This window comes from Phodopus roborovskii, unplaced genomic scaffold (assembly GCF_943737965.1).
Source record: "Phodopus roborovskii unplaced genomic scaffold, PHOROB, whole genome shotgun sequence".
Lineage (NCBI taxonomy): Eukaryota > Metazoa > Chordata > Mammalia > Rodentia > Cricetidae > Phodopus > Phodopus roborovskii.
In genome coordinates this window covers 35,413,537-35,436,304 of record NW_026126540.1, presented here as the reverse complement: position 1 = coordinate 35,436,304, position 22,768 = coordinate 35,413,537, and the positions used below count along the sequence as shown (strand labels likewise).

Here is a 22,768-nt window from a genome sequence, read left to right as displayed (position 1 = left end):
CCCCTCTACCCCCTCTATCCTCTCTGCCCTCTTTGCCCCTCTTCCTCCTCTGCCCCTGCCTCCGCCTCCTGTCCTGCAGTGCTGAGATTACAGGTGAGCACCACTATGCCTAGACATAACATGGAATCTTTTTAAACTGCTACTTATAGAAAACTTAGCCTGCTGATAAGGATTGATGAAGCTTCACAAATAATAGAACTAATTATAGGATAAAAATCATGATTATTCTCCCTGATCACTGAATCCTTATTGCTGGCAGACTGGCTAATCTTCCTAAAATACCATTTCCAGCCAGGTAGAATGGTGCATGCTTGCAATCCTCACACTCAGAAGGCAGAGGAAAGAGGATCAGGAGCTAAGGCCAACCTCAGCTACATAGCAAGTTCTAGACAAATAAATGAGATATTGTCACACACAAGAAAATCCTATTTTAAGTCCTCCTTGTCATCAAAAACAGTGGTGGGGCTTGTTTGGTTTGGGATTTTTGTTTTGCTTCAATCAGATATAAACAATGTGGCTTTCAAGGGCCTATGTTACCTGTCTTTATCACTACTCTGCTCTGTTCTTCCCAAAGTCCCCTTTCAGTCACTGTATAATCAACTGTCAGACTCTCTTTGTAAAGAGGAAACGTGAATTGGCTATTGCTGGAAAGAGGTGGGCTGAGGGAGGGCAAGAACATGGTGACACAAAACACATAACTATCATAAAGTTATTTTGGTATGCTATGCAATTTGTTTGGATTTGTTACCTAGTAAAAATCATCTGCCCTGTCCATAATGCTTTTGGGACTAGATTCTGTTGATAAAGAATTTCTAGACCATCACTATAATTCTTAGGAAACTAAGGTACACATTGAAGATACTTAGCACTTGACAAATTACCACTGATACTATGGCAGAATGCCACTTAAAAGTGCTTGAAGGCAACCATGGCAATACAAGCCTGTAATCTCAGAATTTGGTAGATGAAAACAGTAGGATTGACATATTATGTTCAAGACTAGCCTGAGCTACAAATTGAAACTCTAAATCTGTGTTTCTCAACCTTTATAGTGCTGTGACCCTTTAATACAATTCCTCATGTTGTAGTGACCCCAACCATAAAATTATTTTCATTGCTACTTCATAACTGTAGTTTTGCTATTGTTAGAAATCATAATATAAATGTCTGATATGCAGATAGTATTAGGTGACCCCTGTGAAATGATCACCCCACCCCCACCCCAAAGGAGTCTATACCCATAGTTTGAAAAATGCTCTAACTCAAAACAAATGCAATAGTTGTCCTGATTCTGTCCTGTTATGTCGCTATGTAGTTCAGGTGCTTCTGCTGTTTTAAATACACTGATGGGCACTAAAGCTCTGTGTGTGTGCCCACACCCTTGTGTTTGGAGAACCTGCTTCTTCTTAAAGTAGAATTTTTTCTTATGGGAATAAAAAGCTTACTGTATTTCTGGAGTGAAATGCTGTAGTCTCTGGGTCAGAATCTTTCTGGTGTCTGGTACATGCTATTTCAGTAACCCTCGCCATCATTATTGCTTCCTTTATAAACTGAAGAAGGCTTTATTATTCCTGGGTATAAAATTCACATAGATAATGTATTAGATCAGCCTAGGATTTACCTTCTTTCCTGTATTTTGGCACCAATGCTTCTAAACACAGACCATTCCCTGATAAGCACTTTTGCTGTAAGCAGGATGTTATAGGTCACACTGAAGAGTGAATTTCATTTTTTGAGGGAGATGACACTGTTAAGAATGTTAAGCAGAGAATGACATGGTAAGATTTAAGGTTTAGAATAATCACCGGCTATGTACTCTGTTAACTCTGTAAGGGGCAGAGGCTGAATGAAGGCAGTTGAGAGATGAAGGTAGTAATTTAGAGTAGAAGCAGTGGGCATAGGGGAGTCAGATTTCGATTATACTTATCATAGAACTGGTGGGTTGGATGTGAAGTGTCAGAGAAAGAAAAGCTAAGGATGTTTCCCGGGTTTTTTGATAAGTTACTAGTAAAATGGAGATACTATTTTCTTTTTCAATTTTTTTTTTAATAGTGCATTTGCCCAGTATAACATGGATCAATTCACACCTGTGAAGATAGAAGGCTACGATGACCAGGTAATAACTGCTAATTAGATAGATAATCTGTGCTTGGCAGATAGTAGAGCTATAGGTGTCTTCAGCAGATAGTAAATTGGGAGCCAAATATTTTTATGTCTTACATTTTAAAATAATCTTTGTATTAGGAAATTCTTCCTCTCGCTGATACTACTGGGTGGGTTTTTAATGGAAAAAAAAAAAAAGAATGCCATTGGCTTGCTATGTATCTCAGTTATAAACTGTGCATATGCAACCCCTGGGTTCTAGAGAGGTACCGAGAGAGAGAAAATCTAACAGAAAACATCAGGAGACATTAAATTTGGGCTAGTTTAAGTTACTCAAGGGATTTGCTAGTTGGGTGAGAAAAAATATTTCATTTAATACATTTTTGAACTATGTAACTGTGTTACTTAAGAGTTCACAGTAATACATTGGCCCTGAAAAGTTTCATAAAGTATGTGAAAATTAATATATGAAAGTTGACATTAAGCTGGTGGTGATACTGCTTGCCTTTAATCCCAGCATTCAGGGATGCAGAGGTCAATGGTTATCTTGAGTTCAAGGCCAGCCAGGTCTATAGAGTTGAGTTCCAGGACAACCAGAACTACACAGAGAAAACCTATCTTGGGGGAAGAAATAAATAAATAAAAGAAAGTTGTTATTATAGCTAGGAATAAATGCACATGTTGGTAATATATTAGATAGAAATTAAAAAAAAAGGGTATTTTTGTTGGGAGGAGGCAAAAAGCTTGTCCATAAAGGTAGTATTTTTATGAGAATAAAAATGATACTTGGTTTAAAAGTCAGTGTGGAAAAGAAATAAAAAATTAATTTTTATTGGATATTTATTTTTTTGCCAACTATGACAATTCTGTCCCCTTTTTTAATAAAATTACTCATATTTGTGTTAGTATAAAGACATTAGAATTACTCACATTTGTAATTCTCCTCTGAAAGGTCTTAATTACAGAGCACGGCGACCTTGGTAACAGCAGATTTTTAGATCCAAGAAACAAAATTTCCTTTAAGTTTGATCATTTACGGAAAGAAGCAAGTGACCCCCAACCAGAAGATGTGGATGGAGGTTTGAAGTCTTGGAGAGGATCCTGTGACAGTGCTTTAAGAGCTTACGTGAAAGATCATTATTCCAACGGCTTCTGTACTGTTAAGTATCTACTTGTTCCTCCCAAACTGTTGGGACTCATTTTTCCTTCATTTATCTTATCCTTTTGAAGCTTTGGTATTGGACATCACTTCTTTTCTCTTGGTTATAGTCACTTCCCTACATAATTTCTAAAGGAATATAAGTATATGAAAAGTTTTTAAATAAGATATACATTTGCTATTTCTAATTATATATAAGTGAGAGCAGGGTTGCCTGTGAGTGTAGGTGCCCTTGGAAGCCAGAAGATGCAGTTACAAGTGTTCGTGAGCCACCTGACATAGACCCTGGAGCCTGAACCCGGGTCCTCTACTAAAGTAGTATACGTTCTTATTTACTAAGCCATTTCTCCAGCCCTAGGGAAAAAAAAATTTTTTTAATCTCAGTACATAATAATTTAACATATCTGTATTTTATATTTTTCTTATTTACTCACAAGAAATTACCTATACTCATCAAAAAGTTTTAAAACCAAGTTTAATGTTGTATACTTGTAATCCCACAACATTTGGAATGTAGAAGCAAGGGCATCAAGAGTTCAAGGTCTTCCTCCACTATACAGAGAGTTGAACTATGAGAGAACTGCTAAGAGTAAGAAGTGGGTGGGTTTTATAGTTGCTTGCATCGTGCTTAGTTTAATATATTTTACTTGTTTTTTTTTCCTTTAAGTAGACTGAACCTAGGGATTGGCACATTGTAGGCAAGCATCCTGCCACCTATCTATATCCCTAGTCCTCATTATAGTTTTTTGTTTTGATAGAGGGTCTCACTAAGTTGCCTGGGCTATCCTTGAAACATATTTTATAGTTCAAGCTGACATTGAACCTTTAGCCTTTTCTGTCTCAGATGCCCAAGCTGAAATCCAGGCTTGCACTAAGCCTGACTATGTTTTTAACTTTTTAGCTGACAAATAAAATTACATGTGTTTATAACATGTAAAACAGAGTGTTGAAATATACATTGTGGTATGACTAAATTGAGTGTAGAAACAGAGAATATATTATTAGTTTTCATACTTTTCTCCTCATTTTTGTTTTTATTTTAAATAGGACCTCAGTCTGTAGCCTGTTTTGGCCTTGAACTTGAGGTGATTCTCCTGCCAGAGATTTCTATGTGCTGGTATTACAAGCTTAAATCACCACACCTGTCTATAGTGTGTGTGTGTGTGTGTGTGTGTGTGTGTATAAGAGAGAGAGAGAACACAGTAATCTCAGCAGTCTTCAAATACACAGTACATAGTTACTAGTTAGACTTTTTTAAACATGGTGAGTTTTCCCAGCGGCAGTGGTGCAGACCTTTAATCCCAACACTCCAGAGACGGAGGCAGGCAGATCTCTGTGAGTTCCAGGCAAGTCTGGCCTATAGAATGAGTTCCAGGGGAAAAAAAAAAAAAAAAAAAAAAAAAACAATGAATTTAATAGGAATATAGTTACTTAAGAGCACTTTGAAGCCTGACTGGTTTAAATCCTAACCAGGTTACTTAGCTAGCTGTGTAACCTTAGGTATAGATTACCTACGGTCTCTATGCCTCAGTATACTTAATGTTGTTGTGAGGATTCAGTAAGTTAACATAAAATGTTGGGACAATGTCTGGTACAACTTGATCTATAGATAAGTGGAAGAAGATGCCATTATTCTTAGTTGTTTGGTCTTTTCTAAATAATAGAGGAAACATCACTGTAGCTAAGTCAGATTTCCTTTTCAAATATTTTTCAGGAAAAGAAAGAATAAGTTCTCTCTTAGAAATCAGTATCTAGGCTGGTCGTTGGCGGCACACGCCTTTAATCCCAGAACTTGGGAGGCAGAGGCAGGCAAATCTCTGTGAGTTCGAGACCAGTCTACAAGAGCTAGTTCCAGACAGCCTCCAAAGCTACAGAGAAACCTTGTCTTGAAAAAAACAAAAAAGAAATCAGCTGTGTAATCTAAATATATTTGCAATTTACCATTTATTTTCATTCACAGTTAGTCTACATTTTTGTTTTTGAGACAGGATCTCAGTATGTAGACCAGGCTGACCCCAAATTCAGAGACCTTAAACCTACCTGTTTCAAGTGAAAACTATTCTGTCTTCAGGGTGGCTGTATGTACTTTGTCTTCTCTTCTGGTGTATTCCTCTATTACCTAGGTATATGGTCTTGGATTTGTTTTTGAGATAGTCTCTCTCATGTGGGCTTTCTTCCATCTTTCTGTCTCTACTTCCCAGGTGCTGGGATTATAAGCATGTGCCATCATGCCTAAATTTATTAGAAAGTCTTAACTCTCTTGTCTTTAAAGAGAGAAAGCTGTCTCAACCCCAGTAATTCCTATGAATTACTTGTTTCTTTAACCTTCTTTGTACCTCCTGTTTCTTCCTCCTCTCTGCTTTCTCCTTCCCCCCAGGCTTGTACTCTGTGTTCCACCAGGAAACCAAGGACATTTTTCCCTGTTAGTGTATTTACTCATTAGCAGTACAAGTCTGAACCTTTGACTTTTCACTGTCTTTGCCATTCTATACAAACTGCTTTCTGAGCATACTAGCCAGCCAATTGGTTCCATAATTTCTATATGGCATTTCATACTGAGCCCAACCACCTGCTTCTAGAAATGCTTTTTTGCTAAGCTGCTCTGTCAACACCCATCAATCATAGTTGCTCTATAGCTATTGCTTTTCTTTTCTCCCATATTTTACATTTAGGCACTCTCCAAAGCTGCATTTATCTGTCCTGGAGGTTTATAGTCTTACCAGGTATCAGGGCTCATGCCTGTAACTCCAGCAATTGGGAGCTTGATAAAAGAGGAATGTTGTAGATTTGAGACTTGTCTTGGCCTACATAGTGAGTTCCAGGTCAGCGTGAGTAACAGAGTATGAGACACTGTTTCACAATAAAACCAAGACAACAAAAGCAACAAAGAATTTATAGTGCAGTTAATATAGTCAAAGTCTGAGTAGTGTGGGTCTCACACCTAGAACTTCAGCACTTGGAGTGATGAGGCAGGAAAATTGCCAGCTTGGACTACAGAGTGAGACCCTGTCACAAACAAACAAACAAAAACAAGGAAAATACACTACAAATGCATTTGAAACTCTAAAGTAATTACTGATTGTTTTCTTTGCTTTCCATTCACATCCCTACCACTTCCACTCTAAGAGTTGATATTTCTAAATGCTAGTTAGACCTCTTATCTGGATTTCCCAATCTGCTGATGGCATCACATTGGTCCACATCATTCGGGTGTAGATTCAGGTGTACTTTGACTTCTTTTTCTCTTTGCCGTTTGATTACAAAATACAGCTAGACTTCTGTTAGAGTTACCACTGCTGTGATGAAACACCATGACTGAAAGCGAGTTCAGTAGGAAAAGTTTTGTTTGGTTTATGCTCCCACATCATAGTCCATCACTGAAGGAAGTCAAGGCAGGAACTCCTGCAGGGTAGGAACCTTCAGGCAGGAGCTGATACAGAGGAGGTAGAGGAAGGAGTGCTGCTAACTAGCTTGCTCCCCATAGCTTGCTCAGCCTGCTTTCTAATAAAACCCAGAACTACCATCTCAGGGTTGACACCACCCACAATGGGTAGGGTCCTCCTCCACAATCACTAATTAAGAAAATGCCCTATAGGCTTGCCTATATCTGATCTTATGAAGACATTTTCTTTATTGAGGTTCTCTCCTCACAGATGACTTTAGCTTGTGTCAAGTTGGTGTAAAACTAGCAAAACACTAGCTAGCACAGCTTCTGACTGAACTTTTGCATTCTCCTTTCCATTCTCCTTCACAGTGCCCTAGACTATTGCCTAGGTTAATTTGTGGCCTCCTAACTGACCTCAAGCTTTTTTCCCATTTTGCCTTCTGCACCAGTATTGATATTTCTCCCAAAATAATGGTTCTGATCTTGTTTTGTTGTCGATTGTCTGTGGAATACAGTCTAAACTTTTTACCTGCTATTTAATCTACTTTTTTCTGTTTTATCACCCCCTAGTACATCTCACACTACTCCACTAACCTGGCAGGGCCAACTGCCAGTTAGCATGTCCTTGGTGTCCTACCTGAGCTGTTGACTTGTCTTTAGCCTCATTCTCTGCCTGTCAGAAATGCACATATTTTGTGAGGCCCAGCCTAAGTGATATCTCACAATAAGATAAGCCAGAGGCACTAGCCTCTTAGGATTTACTGTAGCACTCTTTGTGGTGGAATGTAACACATCTGCTTTGTGAAGGCCTGTGTTATAAGCATGCTCTGAAACTTTGCCTCCTTCAAGGACTTCAATTTAGCATACTGCTTTTATACAATTTCTTATAGAATAAATACGTTCTTCATATTTAACTGTTTTCCCCCCAACAATAGGTTTACGCTAAAACTATAGATGGGCAACAGACCATTATTGCATGTATTGAAAGCCACCAGTTTCAGCCCAAAAACTTCTGGTAAGAAATAGATGTTGTCTTCTATTTGTACCTAATTTATATTGGAAAGAAATCATTAACTAAGGTTTTTTGTTTGTTTTCTTTCAAACTATCTTGGGATAGATTATTTGATTTAGTGACTTTAGCACTCCATTTATAAAACGAAGGGTTTAAACCTTGTTTAGATTCCTTCCATTTCTAAAACATTTTCTTTCTTTGTGTGTGTTGGGAGGGTTGTTTCCTGGGGGCAGGTGGTTGTGGAGTTTTGTTTTTTGCTTTTCCCCAAGACAGGATTTCTCTATGTAACAGTCCTGGCAGCATTTCTTAGATTTTTATAATTGTATCTTGAAAATACTGTTTGTTGAGCCAGGGCGGTGTTGGTACTAGCCTTTAATCCCAACACTTGGAAGGCAGAGGTGGGCAGATAGTATGTGAGTTCCAGGCCAGCCTGATCTACAGCATAAGTGCCAGGAGAGGCTCCAAAGCTACACAGAGAAACCCTGTCTCAAAAAAAAAAAAAAAAAAAAAAAAAAAAAAGGAAGGAAAGAAGAAAACACAAAGTACTATTTGTTATACCAAATGAGAATATGTGATCTACAAAGTATTCAGTTGAAAGTCTTCAATTTTCCTTGGGTTGGGGTTGTCCATACCTGGGCTGATTGTACAGCTTAGTGCTCCTAAGCAGCCTCTCCTGACTTGAGAAGAACCTTCTATGATCAGAACAGTTGTTTCTGCCTCAGAGGGTACAAAGGAAAAGTGAAGTCCAAATACCTTAGAAAACGCTTATTAGTGATCAGCCTCTCGGATACAAACTTATATATTGACAATCTTGAGTTTGTCACGTAAAATGCCTCCAGTCACCACAATTGCAAACTTCTGTCAGATCACCTCTTTCTTGTGCCTACTGATAATTCTGCAACATCATGTGTTTTAATAGGAATGGTCGTTGGAGATCAGAGTGGAAGTTCACCATCACACCACCTACGGCCCAGGTGGTTGGAGTGCTCAAGATTCAGGTAAATGCAATGTATTTATAGGTGATGGTTAAAATAAAAGTGTCATTTGCTCTTCATTCTGATACTAGCTATAAAGACTAATAGAGCACTTCCATACCATATGAGCAAGGGCCTGGGTTTGATTCAAGTGCCACACAGAGAGGAAGGGAGCAGAGTACTAAAGTATATATTGATGCAAAATAGAGGTCAGTAGCAGTGAATGGAAGTAGAAGCCTCCTTCCCAGGAGTTACTTGAGAAGAGAGCTATTCTGGGTTGATGAAGGATACTTTGTTTCTTTCATACTATTTTCTTTCAAGGACATCAAGATCTTTTAGGAATAATCAAACAGTGGTTTCAGGAAAGAATAAAGTAAGTATTAAGAAGTTAGGAGGTGGGTACCATGCATGGTAGCATACACCTTTAATCCGAGGGCCGATGAGGGGCGCTCTCAGTGAATTTGAGACCAGCCTGGTCTACATAGTGAGTTCCAGGACATCCAGGACTATGTAGAAAAACCATGCAGGTTTTTGTTTCGTTTTAATTTAAAAAATTAGTTTTATTGTTGTTGGATTTTTATGTTTTTGACAGAAAGTAGGGTTTTTTTTTTTTTTTGAGACAGGGTTTCTCTATCTAGATCAGGCTGGCCTTGAACTCACAGAGGACAGAAAAGGTTTTAACTAAATAAGATTAAATTTAAACTAAAGCAGAGGGATTCTAGAGAAATCCAGGTACTGTCATCTCATGGAATGAATGTCAGTGGTCAAGTGAGCAGCTTTTATTGTTGATGCCACGACAGAGGAAGCTGAATGGTAGATATTAGCTCATTTGCTATCTGTCTGGGTTAGCTAGAATCTTTGAAGAGATATGGCACCTTAATTCAGGTGGTCTATTTTCAGTCTAGCTGACTGATACCAGATTAAATAGTTCTGATAAATTAAATGATCAGTATCTAATCATACCCATGTTGTATTGTTTTGCCTTTAATAAAAAATTAGCAAGAATTACATTTTCAAAATGTGATTTAATCGAGTACAGGGGCATAGCTAATGGTAGAGGGCAAACCTAAAGGACAAGTTAGGTCTGTCCCTAGCACCAAAAGAGGAACATTTAAAGCCTACTACATCCATGCAGGTGCTGTTGGCATTCATCTTTACTACAGCTCTGAGAAAACCTTCAGTGGAGTAAATGTATAAGCTAATAGATAAACGCGGGAGCCTATACTCTGTAGGTAGAACAATACTGGGCATGCTCTGTCTTGTCTGCCAGCACTTGGTGCCTACAGCTGTGACCAGCTCAGCAGTGTGCTTACATAAACTCCCTTTGTCCTTGCTAGTAAGTAAGACTACCTCACATCTTTTTCCTGGGTCTCCCTCATGCAGAGCCAAACCGAAAATATCAAAACTGTCTTTCTGGTCTTGACAATTAAATCCACAACATGGCCTAATACTCCAGACTTCTCCTGTCTTTAATCAGGCAAATTGCTATACATTTATATAAATACATTTCTTTTTCAGACAGAAATAATTATTTATGCTTTATCTTTTCCAGTGTAAACCTACAGTTAGAACATGTACAGAATGACAATTCCTGACAAAATTTTATATCAGGGTCTAATGCCTCTTTGTTTATACTGGCTTTTTTAGTTGTTGTCTTTTTGAGACAGGTCTCCTATATTGCTCAGGTTGGCCTTGAACTTGCTCTTATATAGCTTAAGATAACTTGATTCTCCTGCTTCATCCTCTTGGAATATAGGCATTGACCCCCAACCAGGGCTTATTTGTATGCTTGGGATGAAGCCCAGGGTGCTTTAAAAAAAAAAAAAAAAAAAAAAAAAAGTCTACCACTAAGCAAAACTCCAAGCCCCAAGTTTTTGGGAGTTGTAAGACAGGTGTCTTGTATTCCTTTTCTGATCTAGAACAATTATAAACCTGATCCTCCTGCTTCCACTTCTAAAATGCTGAGGTAATAGGCTTGTACTACCACAAGGCTTGTTTTTCTTTCTAATTTTGAAACAGAGTGTCACATATACCCATTCTCCTGCCTTGTCCTCCCAAGTTCTAAGAGCTGGGCCTGCCATTCACTTACCTTTTAATAGTCAAAATAATGGCTAGCAAGATAATCAATAGATAAAGGTGTCTGTCTGCTCTCAAGTCTGATGGCCTGAGTTTAATACCCAGTTTCAGATGGTGAGGAGAACCAGCTCCTGCAAGCTGACCTTAGACATCCACACACGAAGGCATGTACACCCTACAATGAATTTGATTTAAAATAAAAGTCATATGTATCTTACCCTTTTTATTTTCCATTGGGAAATTTGGTGTTCTATAGGTAAAAGTATAGTTCTGAGAAGTAACAATTTCTAAAGATTTAAATTGATAGTAGGTACATTGAAGTTTATGTTAGTCAACAGGACTTTGCTGTGTTTTAGTTTTGTTTCATTAGATCATGGAGATGTTTTCAGAACAAGTAGTTTAAGTTGAATTTCTAAAACTGTTGTTGGTATATGAACCTATAAAACTGGTATTTCTTAGATTCTCATTTGTATTTATATTATTGAGACTTACCGCCCTTCTTTTCCATGTTGTAGTTCTTTTTTGTTGTTGTTTTAGTTTTTCAAGACAGGGTTTCTCTGTGTAGCAGGCCTGGCTGTCCTGGATCTATCTCTCTGTTGGCTAGGCTGGACTCCAACTCACAGAGATCCTCCCACCTCTGCCTTCTGAGCGCTGGGATTAAAGGCCGTGTGCCACCACCACCCAGATCCATAATGTAGTTCTTAAGAAGCAAAACATTGTCATGTCCAGACCTATAATCCTATCTGTTCAGGAGGCTAAAGCAGGAGGTACAGAATGAGAGTTTGTCAAAATAAAAAATAAAAAAAAAAAACTGTGACGGGAGTTCAAACTAGTTACATGTTCTTTTTTGTGGCTTTGGGTTTGATTTCACTGTGTGGCCCATGATGGGCTTGAATTCACTGTATAGTTAGTTATATTGGCATCAGTCCTCTTGCTTCAGCTCCTACACATTACCACCTTACCTGCCTTTTCTTATGATTCCAGAGTTTGAATTCTTAATTTGGTCGTAACATCTTTGCCCTCCTCACCATCTAGCTTCAACTTGGTAATTGTGTCTTGTGTCATGCTTGTTCACATCTATTAATATAGTGAGTCTTTGCTGTTCCCTCAACTAAACCAATTATGCTCTAACCCCTTAATGGGTCACCTCTACCTTATCTGCTGAGGGGACAGCTCCTATATTCAAAACACTGTCAGGTTTGGGTCTTTGATGCTGTTTTCCATTTTACAGATGACTCCCCTATCCTACTCTGTATGGCCAGTTTGTAGTCCTGTTAAGAAAGTTGAATGAATCTTGTAACTTGCCCAAATCCCTGAGCCTTACATGTCTGCAGAGTGAGTTCCAGGGCAGGCTCCAAAGCAATACAGAGAAACCCTGTCTTGGGGGGAGAGAAAAAAGAAAATTGTTTTTTGGTTGTAGCTCATCACTATATCTTACATATTCAATAACTATGTTGCTGTTGTTTTGTGGGTTAGGAATAGACTCTGGGGTCTCATGGAATAAGCAAGTGCTACCTTAGCACCATTAAGCTGCATCTATAACTACAAAAATTCTTCCATCCTACAACTTTTTAAAATTATTTATGTCACAGTGCATCCAAGGAGGTCAGAAAACAACAGGAGGGAGTTGGTTTTCTCCTTCTACCATGTAGTCCTCAGGCCTAGAAGCAGGAGTCTTTACCCACTGAGCCATCTCAATAACCTAACACTTATTTTTGTAAAATTATTTTTGCTTTATATATGTATATGTTTCACTGGCATGTATGTCTCTGTACCTTATTATGTGCCGGTGTCCAAGGAAATCAAAAAAGGACATCAGATCCCCTGTAAATGAATTTATGAGTGGTTTTGACATGCTGTGTGGGTGTTGGGAATTGAACTTGGGTGCTCTGCAAGAACAGCTGATGTTCTTAACCACTGCACATCTCTTCAGCTTCTTATTTTTGTAATTTACTAATATTTCTGGTTTTCAGTCCTCCCTTTAACATTCAAGCTTTTCCTGAACACAGTATAATTGCCAATATTAATAAAAACGCAGAAAGAGAAATACCTCAGTTCATTAAGAGTCCTTGATTTTCATAGAGAAAAACTGATGATCAGTGATTTTTATTTTAATTATTTTGATCCTGTTGGAGTAGGATCTTATCTCTTGGGGTGGCTTACTACTGTAATCCCAGCACAGTCTGATTGCCTCAACTTCTAGGCCAGCCAGAGTTACCTATCAAGACTCTAGAATGTTAATTGTATTTGTATCATAATGTGTAGCCCAGTGCCTATAATGGAACAAGTGTGTTTGTTAAACTTAGTAATCCATTTTCTCTCTTCAAATCAGAGAGTTCTTCGATTTGTTACATGAATTTTCATGCCATTGTGAATTGTCATTAATCATATTGTTTGTTCAGTTGGTAAAAATGGCTTCAGACATGGATTATTCTCTCAGCACTGCATTTCTGCATGAACTGTGCCTAACCCTTCTCAAATATTATCTCTCACAGGTTCATTATTATGAAGATGGCAATGTTCAGTTGGTCAGCCATAAAGATGTGCAGGATTCAGTAACTGTTTCAGTGAGTATGCCTTGCTTATCTGTTTTAGGAAATTAGCTTTGCACCTGAGAGACAATGGCAGGATTTTTTTTGTTGTTGTTGTTGTTGTTGTTTTGGGGTTTTTTTTTTTTTTTTTTTTAGATTTATTTATCATGTATACATGCCTGCAGGCTGGAAAAGGATACCATATCTCATTATAGATGGCTGTGAGCCACCATGTGGTTGCTGGGAATTGAACTCAGGACCTCTGGAAGAGCAAACAGTGCTCTTAACCTCTGAGCCATCTCAGATTTTATTTATTTGTTTGTTTGTTTGTTTGTTTTTCTGAGACAGGGTTCCTCTGTGTAGCTTTGTAGACAAGGCTGGCCTCAAACTCAGAGAACCACCTGTCTATGCCTCCTGAATGCCAGGATTAAAGGCATGCTCCACCACTGCCCAGGAACTGTGTAGATTTTAACAGTCGAGGGTCTGTATTGGTTTAAGTCTTTGATTAAGATAGTTGTCATGTCTTAAAAGAACCTTCTTTTCTTTGGTTTTTGGGGATTTGTTTGAGACAGGTTCCTGCATATCCCAGTTTGTCTCTGACCTTGCTTTGTAGCCACTGATGACCTTAACTCCTTCCTGCCTCTCCCTCTCCACTGCTGAGATTTCAGGTATACACCACTATGTCCGGTGTGTGCAGTGCTGGGAGTGGAACCCAAGGCCTTGTGGGATCTTATGTAGCTAAAGATGACCTTGAATTCCTAATCTTCCTGTCTAGGGCTTCAGGTGTATATATACTTCTCTGCCCAGCTTTTTTTTTTTTTTAAAGCAGGGTGTCCTTCTTCTAATGTGCATGAAGACAGGTAACGCAGGAATATAAAATAAATATTTTTTAAAAAAGTAATTGCACAAAGAGCTTTTGTTTGTATTATATTTATCAATGTTTACATTATTCTAAAAAAATATATAACTGCTGTGGTGGCGCATGCCTTTAATCCCAGCACTTGGAAGGCAGAGGCAGGCAGATCTCTGTGAGTTTGAGACCAGCCTGGTCTACATAGCTAGTTCTAGGACAGGCTCCAAAACAACCTTGTTCGAAAAACAAAAAAATAAACTGCTCAGCATGGCAGGGCATACCTGTATGTACTCTTCACACTCAAAGAGTAGGGCAGAAAGATTGTTGTTAGTTCGAGACTAGTGTATCTATACTATAATGTAAATGTTATCTCTGTTAAAATTTTTGAAATGAAAATTTGTAATGTTAAAATATTTAATTAGAAATAATGAAACTAGGCATGGTAGCATAGTTCAGTAATCCTAGCATTTTGGAAGTGGCAACAGGAATATCAGGAGTTTAAGGCTAGCTTTGGCAATAGGAGATCTTATCTCAAAACATTTTAACATGCCATCCTGAACTATAGAAGAACTTCAGGTTTAGCCTTGGAACTTAGTGAGAACAACCCAGGATTATGTGAGACTTTCAAACAAAAGAAAAAGGTTTCAAGACATAAGCCAGGTAATGCAACTCTACCTGTACTTGTAAGCCCACCTATTCAAAAAGCTAAAGCAGGAAGAAGACTGAAAAGTTCAAGACCAGGGCTGGGTAGATAGTTCAATGATTAGGGTCCCTGTAATTCCAGTTCCAAGTGACCCCATACCCTCCTTAGGATTCTGCACTAACCTGCACTCAAACATGCATGCATAATCCCACATACAGATGCACTCATATGCACATAATTATGATAAAACAAGTCTAAAGAGAAAATAAATTCAAGCCCTACCTCAGCTACATAGCAGTTTACTAGGAGATCCTGTCTCAAAGTAAAACGTTTTTGAAGGACTTGTGAGGGGAGGTGGGGAGAGAGAGATATAGCTCTTACAGAAGATCAAAGTTTAATTCCCAGCATCCATAGTAGTGGTTTACAACCACCTGTAACTCCAGCTCCAGAGGTCCCTTCATTTGGCCTCTGAAGGCAAATATGCACTTGCACATACACACAAATCTAAAAAGGGGGCTGAGAAACTATGTATGGTGGTATATACCTATTATGCTAGTACTTGAGAGACAAAGGCAGAAAGATCAGGTATTAAGGTCCTTCTTAGCTACATAGCAAGTTCAGTACCAGGCTGCAATACAGGAGACATTGTGCCAAAAAGAAAAAAAAGAGAAAAGAAAAAAAAAAAAAAAAAAACAAGACAGTAGGGTGGTGGTGGCGACACACATTTAATCCCAGCACTTGGGAGGCAGAGGCAGGCAGATCTTTGTGAGTTTGAACAGCTTGGTATACAGAGTGAGTTCCAGGACCGCCAGGGCTATACATTGAAACCCTGTCCCAGGAGGAAAAAAAAAAGACACACGTAAAGAAGGATGAGGATATAAAGCTCAGCAGTAAAGCATTTGCCTAATATGTATAAAGTCCCCAGTACTGCACATGCAATAGACATGCACACAGATGCTATGTTTGGGGACTATATAATGGTAGAATGGAGAGAATATTGATTCTTGGGGCAAAGTCCTAGATTTAGATCCAATCTTTCTTTTTTCATTATTGATACATTTATTTAATTTGTTTGAGGGTGGTGCACACATGGTATTTGTGCAAAGGTCAACCTATGGAAGTTCAGAAGTCAATTTATTTTTCTGACAGTCTGAAGGTTCCAGTTGTTGAACTCAGGTTGTCAGGCTTGAGGCAAGCATCTTTACTTGCTGAGCCATCCCACCAGCCCCTAGACCCTTTCTTTATTATTCATAAGCTGTATAATTTTGGTGAGGCCACTTAAGGTCCTGTTTTGTCATCTGCCAAATGAACATATCCACTTCACAGTGTTGACCTAGAATTAAGGGGACGTAATGTGCACACACTGGCTAAACTAGGATCATTGCACAAGTGTTAGTTCATGGGGTGGGCTTTTCACTGTCTTTCCATTGCTTACTCATTTTTTAAAATGTTATTTTCTTTTATTTCATTAGAATGAAGTCCAAACTGCCAAGGAATTTATTAAAATCATAGAGAGTGCAGAAAATGAGTATCAGGTAATAATAAGATTTGGGTGTTATGTTCCTGTGGTTTTGTTCAATCCCTTGTGCCCTTTAACATGAGAACATACATTGTTGGAGGTTACTAAGTGTGATTCTCTACAGATCCTAGTTTGGCATTCTGTTTACAATTACAAAACTGCAGCCATGTCTCAGGAGTACAGATGAGTTTGATTTGCTATTGATATTGGAAAGGAGCTCAAAATACATGTTGTCCTGTGTCCTTTCTAGCATGTCTTTTGTCTGATTACCTTCCTGTTCACAAACAATTCTTTCTATAAAACAACTCATCATCATTTATGTATTGCAGACAGCAATTAGTGAAAACTATCAAACAATGTCAGACACCACGTTCAAAGCCTTGCGCAGGCAGCTTCCAGTTACCCGCACCAAAATCGACTGGAACAAGATACTCAGTTACAAGATTGGCAAAGAAATGCAAAATGCTTAAGACCGACTGTAGGAGTCTCCAGTCCAAGGAAAGAAAAGGATTCAACATGGCGTGGTCATATGATAAATAAGTGATTTATAAGCAAACAAGAGTGATATTTTGCTAGTTAACAAAGTTAACAGATCTTCTAGCCTCATGGAAAACTGTTGAACCTACAGCACTGTCTTGATTCTTTCATGTGTGTGTTCTCTGCCCTGTAATTTTCTGTTATCATTATATCTACTTGTAAAAAAAAATTTTTTTTTAATTCTGCTACATTTAATGTCAAAGAGATCTATCCTGAAGTCATTTTACTGTTTAGAAAATTTCCTAGCCATGACATGACGTCCTATTACTGGTTTTTACAGAGTATTTGTTGAGGACTTTTTACCCTGTGCTTTAAAGCATTTCCAGTCTTCAGTGGCTTTTACTGATTCACCAATTGCTAAAGAGGCTATGCTACAAACTGTAGCTAAGTGGACAACACACTTCTCTGACTGCTTTGATCATTCATAGCATTTCACAATTGTAGTTTTCATACATTTGGATTGGGGCTTTTTGGGTCCATGTTGGGAGGCAAAGGAAGTTTCCTGAAATTCCATGACAGCAGCTTCTTTGGGGACTTGTTTTTAAATCCAAAGACTTGAACCACATCCCCTGCACATGAACGTTTATTTTCATTCTCTCGCCTCCTCTCATATACTTCCATTGTAGCCATAGATGTCTGCAGGAAGTACAACTTAGAAAAAGCACTGGGGGAATCCAGGATTGTCAATCACATGGGCCTATTTTCTCAGTGGAAGGAAAGAATGATGCCTGATTACCTGGAATGCTGGAATGTCTGGATCAAACAACCTGGTGATCCTTTGCTATTCTATTAAGAGCCAGCCTCCAACTGAATCCCCACTACCACCGTCCCCCTACCCCACACGGTATTCTGAGCATTGTTTAGGCCCTAATTCCTGGGCTTTGTCTCTCAGTGAATAGAATTTATGCCTATTATATGCCTAGGCCCTAGTCCTAAATTCTTTTTGTTAGTCAATAGAACTCATTCTTATTGTAAAGGTCACAGGTGCTTTCCTATTTGCAAGGGAATTTTGATGTAGCTAGCCCTGAAACTTTGTTTTGAGAACTGTCATGGGGAGACTTTCCCCCAAAGTTCTACTATGTTTAAATATGTGGAAAAATTGAAACACAGGATCAGATTCTAGAAGTCTTAATCCAGTCTGACCAAGCCCGGCTGCCCCGAGTTTTCACTCTCCTCGGTCCACTTTCCTGCCAGTAGCAATACCTTCAGGAATGCCTCAACAGATGTCAGCAATTTTAGAGGAGTTCTGCCCATTTGTATTTCTGGTTAATATTCAGGAACTGGTGACATACTGTGGATGTAATCGAGTATAAAACTTGAAAAACACAGGTGTTGAAGGAATAATAGGTATCTGTGTTTTAATGCTGCCTGGCAGGATTGCTCTGTAAGCAGATGAATCAAACAGCTATGTCACTCACAAAGCTGGAATGAACCAAAGTGAAAAGGAGAACTTCTAGGCAGTGTCTTTCTATCATAACTAACATTTCAGAAAATGCCAGTGCTTTCTTCTAAACTCATTCCAGATTCCTTTCTCCATCATACTGCCTGCCTAGAACTCATATGTAACTGTGATATAACCTTCCCAGGTATGTTGGCAGGTTTGTGTGCGTGATCTCAGTGCACACAGGTAATGTGATATGACCTATGACAACTGGTAATGGTGGATTCATTTACATTGTTTACATTTCTATGACCAGGCCTTAGGGGAAGGTCAGTTTTTTAAATAACCAAGTAGTGTCTTCCTACCTGTCCCCCAAAACAAGTCAAAACAGAAGGGTGTTTTACTTCAGCTTTGTTTTTTGCTTAGTAATATAGGCAAGCAGAAGTTTGTTTGCAAATGAAAGCTGTGTAAGCATTTTTGTTTATTTCAAATAAAATATATTTGTATTATTTGTCATTCATACTATCCATCCATGCCACACTATCTTCTGTATCAGGTAGTCCAATAGAAATACACCTGTTTTATTCTAAAATTGTGTCTGTCCTTTCTGTCCTGTCAGCCTTTGTTCTTAGGTAAGATATTTGACTATAATCAGCTAATTTGTCCTACTTTCAACTACTGTGGACTCAGTAAATATGCAAAGGCTTGTAAAGAACAGCTCCTTTTTAGGTGTGAATAGTCTCTGAGGCTGAGGCAGGAGGACTTCTGTGAATTTGAAGCCAGACAGGGCTACATAGTGAGTTTCAGGTCAGTCCAAACTACATATGAGGCCATTTCCAAGATAAAAAAGGTAGGGGTAGAGGACAGAGGGGAGCTAGAGAGATGAGTCTGCTGTTAAGAGTGAATACTGATTGTTTCTCGCAGAAGACCCAAGTTCTGTTTCCAGCACCCATGTCAGGTAGCACACAGCCACCTGTAACCCAGTTCCGGGGGCTCCAATGCTCTTCTGGCCTCTGAGCATACACACAAATACATACAAACATTTTTTAAAATTACCACTAGGAAAGCCTGGTATGGTGGTGCTCACCTTTGTTCCCAGCACTTGGGAGGCAGAGACAGGTGGATTTCTGAGTTCAGAGGCAGCCTGTTCTAAAATTGGGTTCCAGGAAGGTTGGAGAAGTGCCTCAGTGGTTAAGAGCACTGACTACTCTTCCAGAGGACTTGGGTTCAATTCCCAGCACCCACGTGGCAGCTCACAACTGTCTGTAACTCTAGTTCCAAGGAATCTGATACCCTCATACAAACATACATGTGAGCAAACACCAATGTACAAAATATTAAAAATAAATGTAGAGAAGATTTCCAGGACAGCCAGGTGTACACAGAGAAACCCTGTCTCAGAGAAAAGGAAAAATAAATGCTAGGAATTTTATTAACAAACAAAATTCTAAATCTTACCACTCTCTACACAAAAGCTACCAATTACTCAAAGATTTTGTTTAGGATTTCCACCAATGTCGAAAAGAATCTGGTTATGAAAGAGCAGGGCCTGAATATGATTGCAGTCACTAGGCAGGAGGTAAAATTGGAAGGATTCCTGTAGCTTAAGACTGAATATTATTTCACATTGGCTTAACCTTAAATGCTTTCCTCTCTTCCAAGTCAGACTTAACTACCAGTAGCCTATAAGAAAGGTTTTTTATCTTGTTTCAAATTAACGGAGTTCCTATGCTTTATCATCTTGTACCAACTGAGATTCCTTGCTTGGGAAGGAGGGGCATTTAACTGTGTTCCATTCTTGTAAACATTAAAATATTCTTGACTTTGTCTTTTACCTCTACTGGCCTTTCCTAAATTCTATCCATTGATGTCCTTATTCCTGGAAGACTGAAAAAACTATGTTTGAGAGTTGGCAAGGTGGTAAGATGGTTCAGCTGGTCAGAGTCCCTGCCAGGAAGTTCATGGCCTGAGTTTGCTTCTAGAACCCACATGATTGAAGAAAGAACCAATTCCCAAAAGCTGTCCTCTGACCTATATACTTACACAGTTCTGGTTTACTTGTATAAACCAGAGGAAGTTGACACCTGACTTCTCAACAGGGTAGTGGCTTCATTTTATCACACTGTGATAAATCAGCCTAACCTATCCTAGACAGAGAACAGGGTTTTTTGTTGTTGTTTTGTTTTGTGTTTTGTTTGTTTATTTTGTGAAACCTCTCATATTTGGGGCTCTAGGTACATTGTTGAACATTGTTTCTTGATCATCTGAACCTCTGGTTGTCCCTCTGTTCATTCCCCAATTCTAGTACCTTGCCTGTTTTATAATCTAAAATTTGGTAATAGACTTATTTACTAATGGAGTACTTGACACATTCTCTCCAAATTCAAAAAATGCCATCTTATGATTTACAGATGGGGCCTTGTTTTGTGTTTGATGGTCTTGCTAGGTAGCCCAGGCTGCCTTCAATTTGAAATCTCCTGCCTCAACCTTCTACGTGCCCAGATATAGTTTAGAGTTCTGTATTGAGCTACCTACTATACCATACCATGTTGAGCTACCTACTATACCAGATATCCATAACCAACCTCTTGTTTCTGAACAGCCCAACTTGTGAAAAGCAAAGGTTAGTAAATACAGATTAAAACTGGATGGACCTATAGCTGTTGAGATAAATTCTCCCATAAACATAGGTTGTATACAGTAGCATATCCCTTCTGAGGATAGAATCTAGTTACATACCTCTTCAAATCCAAGCTATCAAAGCACTCTGAAGCTAGTGGTACTGGTGTATACCTATAGTCCCAGCATGAAGCATCACTGCAGCTCCCAGTCCTGGGGGTTGGGTGGAGGAATTATGCATATACACAATTTCTGTCATTCAGGGCAATTCTATTGCATATAAAGCCATTGTGAATGTTTAATTAGTGAATGAAACTTTGTTTTGACATAATCTCTTAATCCTCCTGTTGTAGTTGGGATGAATGAAGCTATGTAACAAGAACTTTCTCTATAAAGCTTTCTATGCTCAAGAATATTAGACCATGTTGGGTGATGGTCCCAGTACTTGGGAGGCAGAGGCAAGAGGATCTCTGAGTTAGAGACCATCCTGGTCTACAAGAGATAGTTCAGGACAGCCTCCAAAGCTACACAGAGAAACCCTGTCTCACATATATACATACATATTAGACCATATTTCAGCACTACCCATGGGAGCCATTTAAAATAGCCACCAAGCACTAAAGGGTAAAAGCCATGATGTTATATAGATCATGAGAACACTTATTTATGAAGCAAGGAAGCAGTCAGTGTCACAGTGCCTCATCTGGGGACATGGACACAGAAACCACTTAGCTGCTGTTCTGTGGATTTCCTTAAAAAATAAAAAAGTGCCATGAGTGTGGACTTGGGTTACAAATAAATGTTAGTGAGTCGGTAAATTTGTAAACAGGCTCTTCAAATAATGAAGACCAACTGTCGTGGCCTGGCCTTTCTCTTGATGTGTGGTAGACTAGACACAGTATTTTAGTTTCAGAGAGATTTCTAGTTGCATTTGAATACAAAGGTTAGAGACTATTCAAAAGATGATTTCTAGAACCTAGAATATTAAGAAAATATCCAAGTGTGTGGCAGTAACCCTTTAATCCCAGCAGAGGCAAGTCCTGATCTACAGAAACCCTGTCTCAAAACAACAAAAAATTAAGAAAATACAAAGCTGAGAAGCTGTGGATTTACTCCACAAAACGTTGGCTAACATTAACTTTTGGACTCAGTGCAATCAACCTTACTAATGGGAAGTTAGATGTAATGAAAGCTTCAGGAAATTGATGAGCTGATTTTGGGTGGGGAGTAGCCATTCTAGACAAAGTAGAGCCTTCTGGAGACATTTAGAACGGTCCCATTGTAACCAAAGCCACTCACCATAAATGCGTACCCAAGTTTTCCCATAGATAACCACCTGTGTTTGGTAATGTTCAGGAGATGGGCCTGAGCAAAAGGCTGATATCCTCAGGTGGCCAGATTTGCTGGTCAGAAATGGTGTGTGGTAATGTGAGATGTATATATGTACATATACACAAACGTATCTTAGGAACCATGGGGTTCTGTGCTTATTCAGTCACATGTCTGGTTATCTTGAGTAGATGATGTAATTTGGATTCTGGTTATCAGGTGGACCTCAGATGTATTGGAGTTCCTAACCAAGCTATTTCTGTGCATATTTATTGTACTCTTTACCTGTAGATTGTAGGATTTTAAATTGTTAAGCAACAGCAATTTTGGTTTTTGTTTTTGACAGCATCCTGCTGTTATAGCCCAAAGTTGCTCAAACTCATAGCAGCCCTTCATCAGCCTCCCAAATAGTGAACTACAGGCTTGGGCCACTATGCCCCCACTAACAGCAATTTTTAGGAGTCTATTACCTTTCTTCCTCTGGGCCTTCATCAAGTGAAAGGGATGGGGGAGGTGTGGCGGTGGCAACAGCTGGCTACTCTCCTAGTTTTGTTCTCTAGTTCACATAATCGATTTCTAGGACGTAAAATTTCCCCTTGCTCCCTTTCCCTGCCCCTGTAGCCTTGAGTCTTCCTCACAAGGCATTT

General features: G+C 38.9%; 1 protein-coding gene across 1 annotated transcript in view; it reads left to right on the top strand.

The window, feature by feature from the left end:
- The window catches only part of Capza1 (capping actin protein of muscle Z-line subunit alpha 1), a 40,522-nt gene extending 21,833 nt beyond the window's left edge, over positions 1 to 18,689 (top strand). The window contains exons 4-10 of the mRNA XM_051199318.1: positions 2,053 to 2,116; positions 3,056 to 3,262; positions 7,583 to 7,662; positions 8,579 to 8,657; positions 13,205 to 13,276; positions 16,209 to 16,271; positions 16,585 to 18,689. Of these exons, the coding sequence (XP_051055275.1) occupies positions 2,053 to 2,116; positions 3,056 to 3,262; positions 7,583 to 7,662; positions 8,579 to 8,657; positions 13,205 to 13,276; positions 16,209 to 16,271; positions 16,585 to 16,725 (706 nt within the window). The 3' untranslated portion in view covers positions 16,726 to 18,689. The remainder of the gene's footprint in view (positions 1 to 2,052; positions 2,117 to 3,055; positions 3,263 to 7,582; positions 7,663 to 8,578; positions 8,658 to 13,204; positions 13,277 to 16,208; positions 16,272 to 16,584) is intronic.
- The last annotated feature ends 4,079 nt before the right edge of the window (positions 18,690 to 22,768 follow it).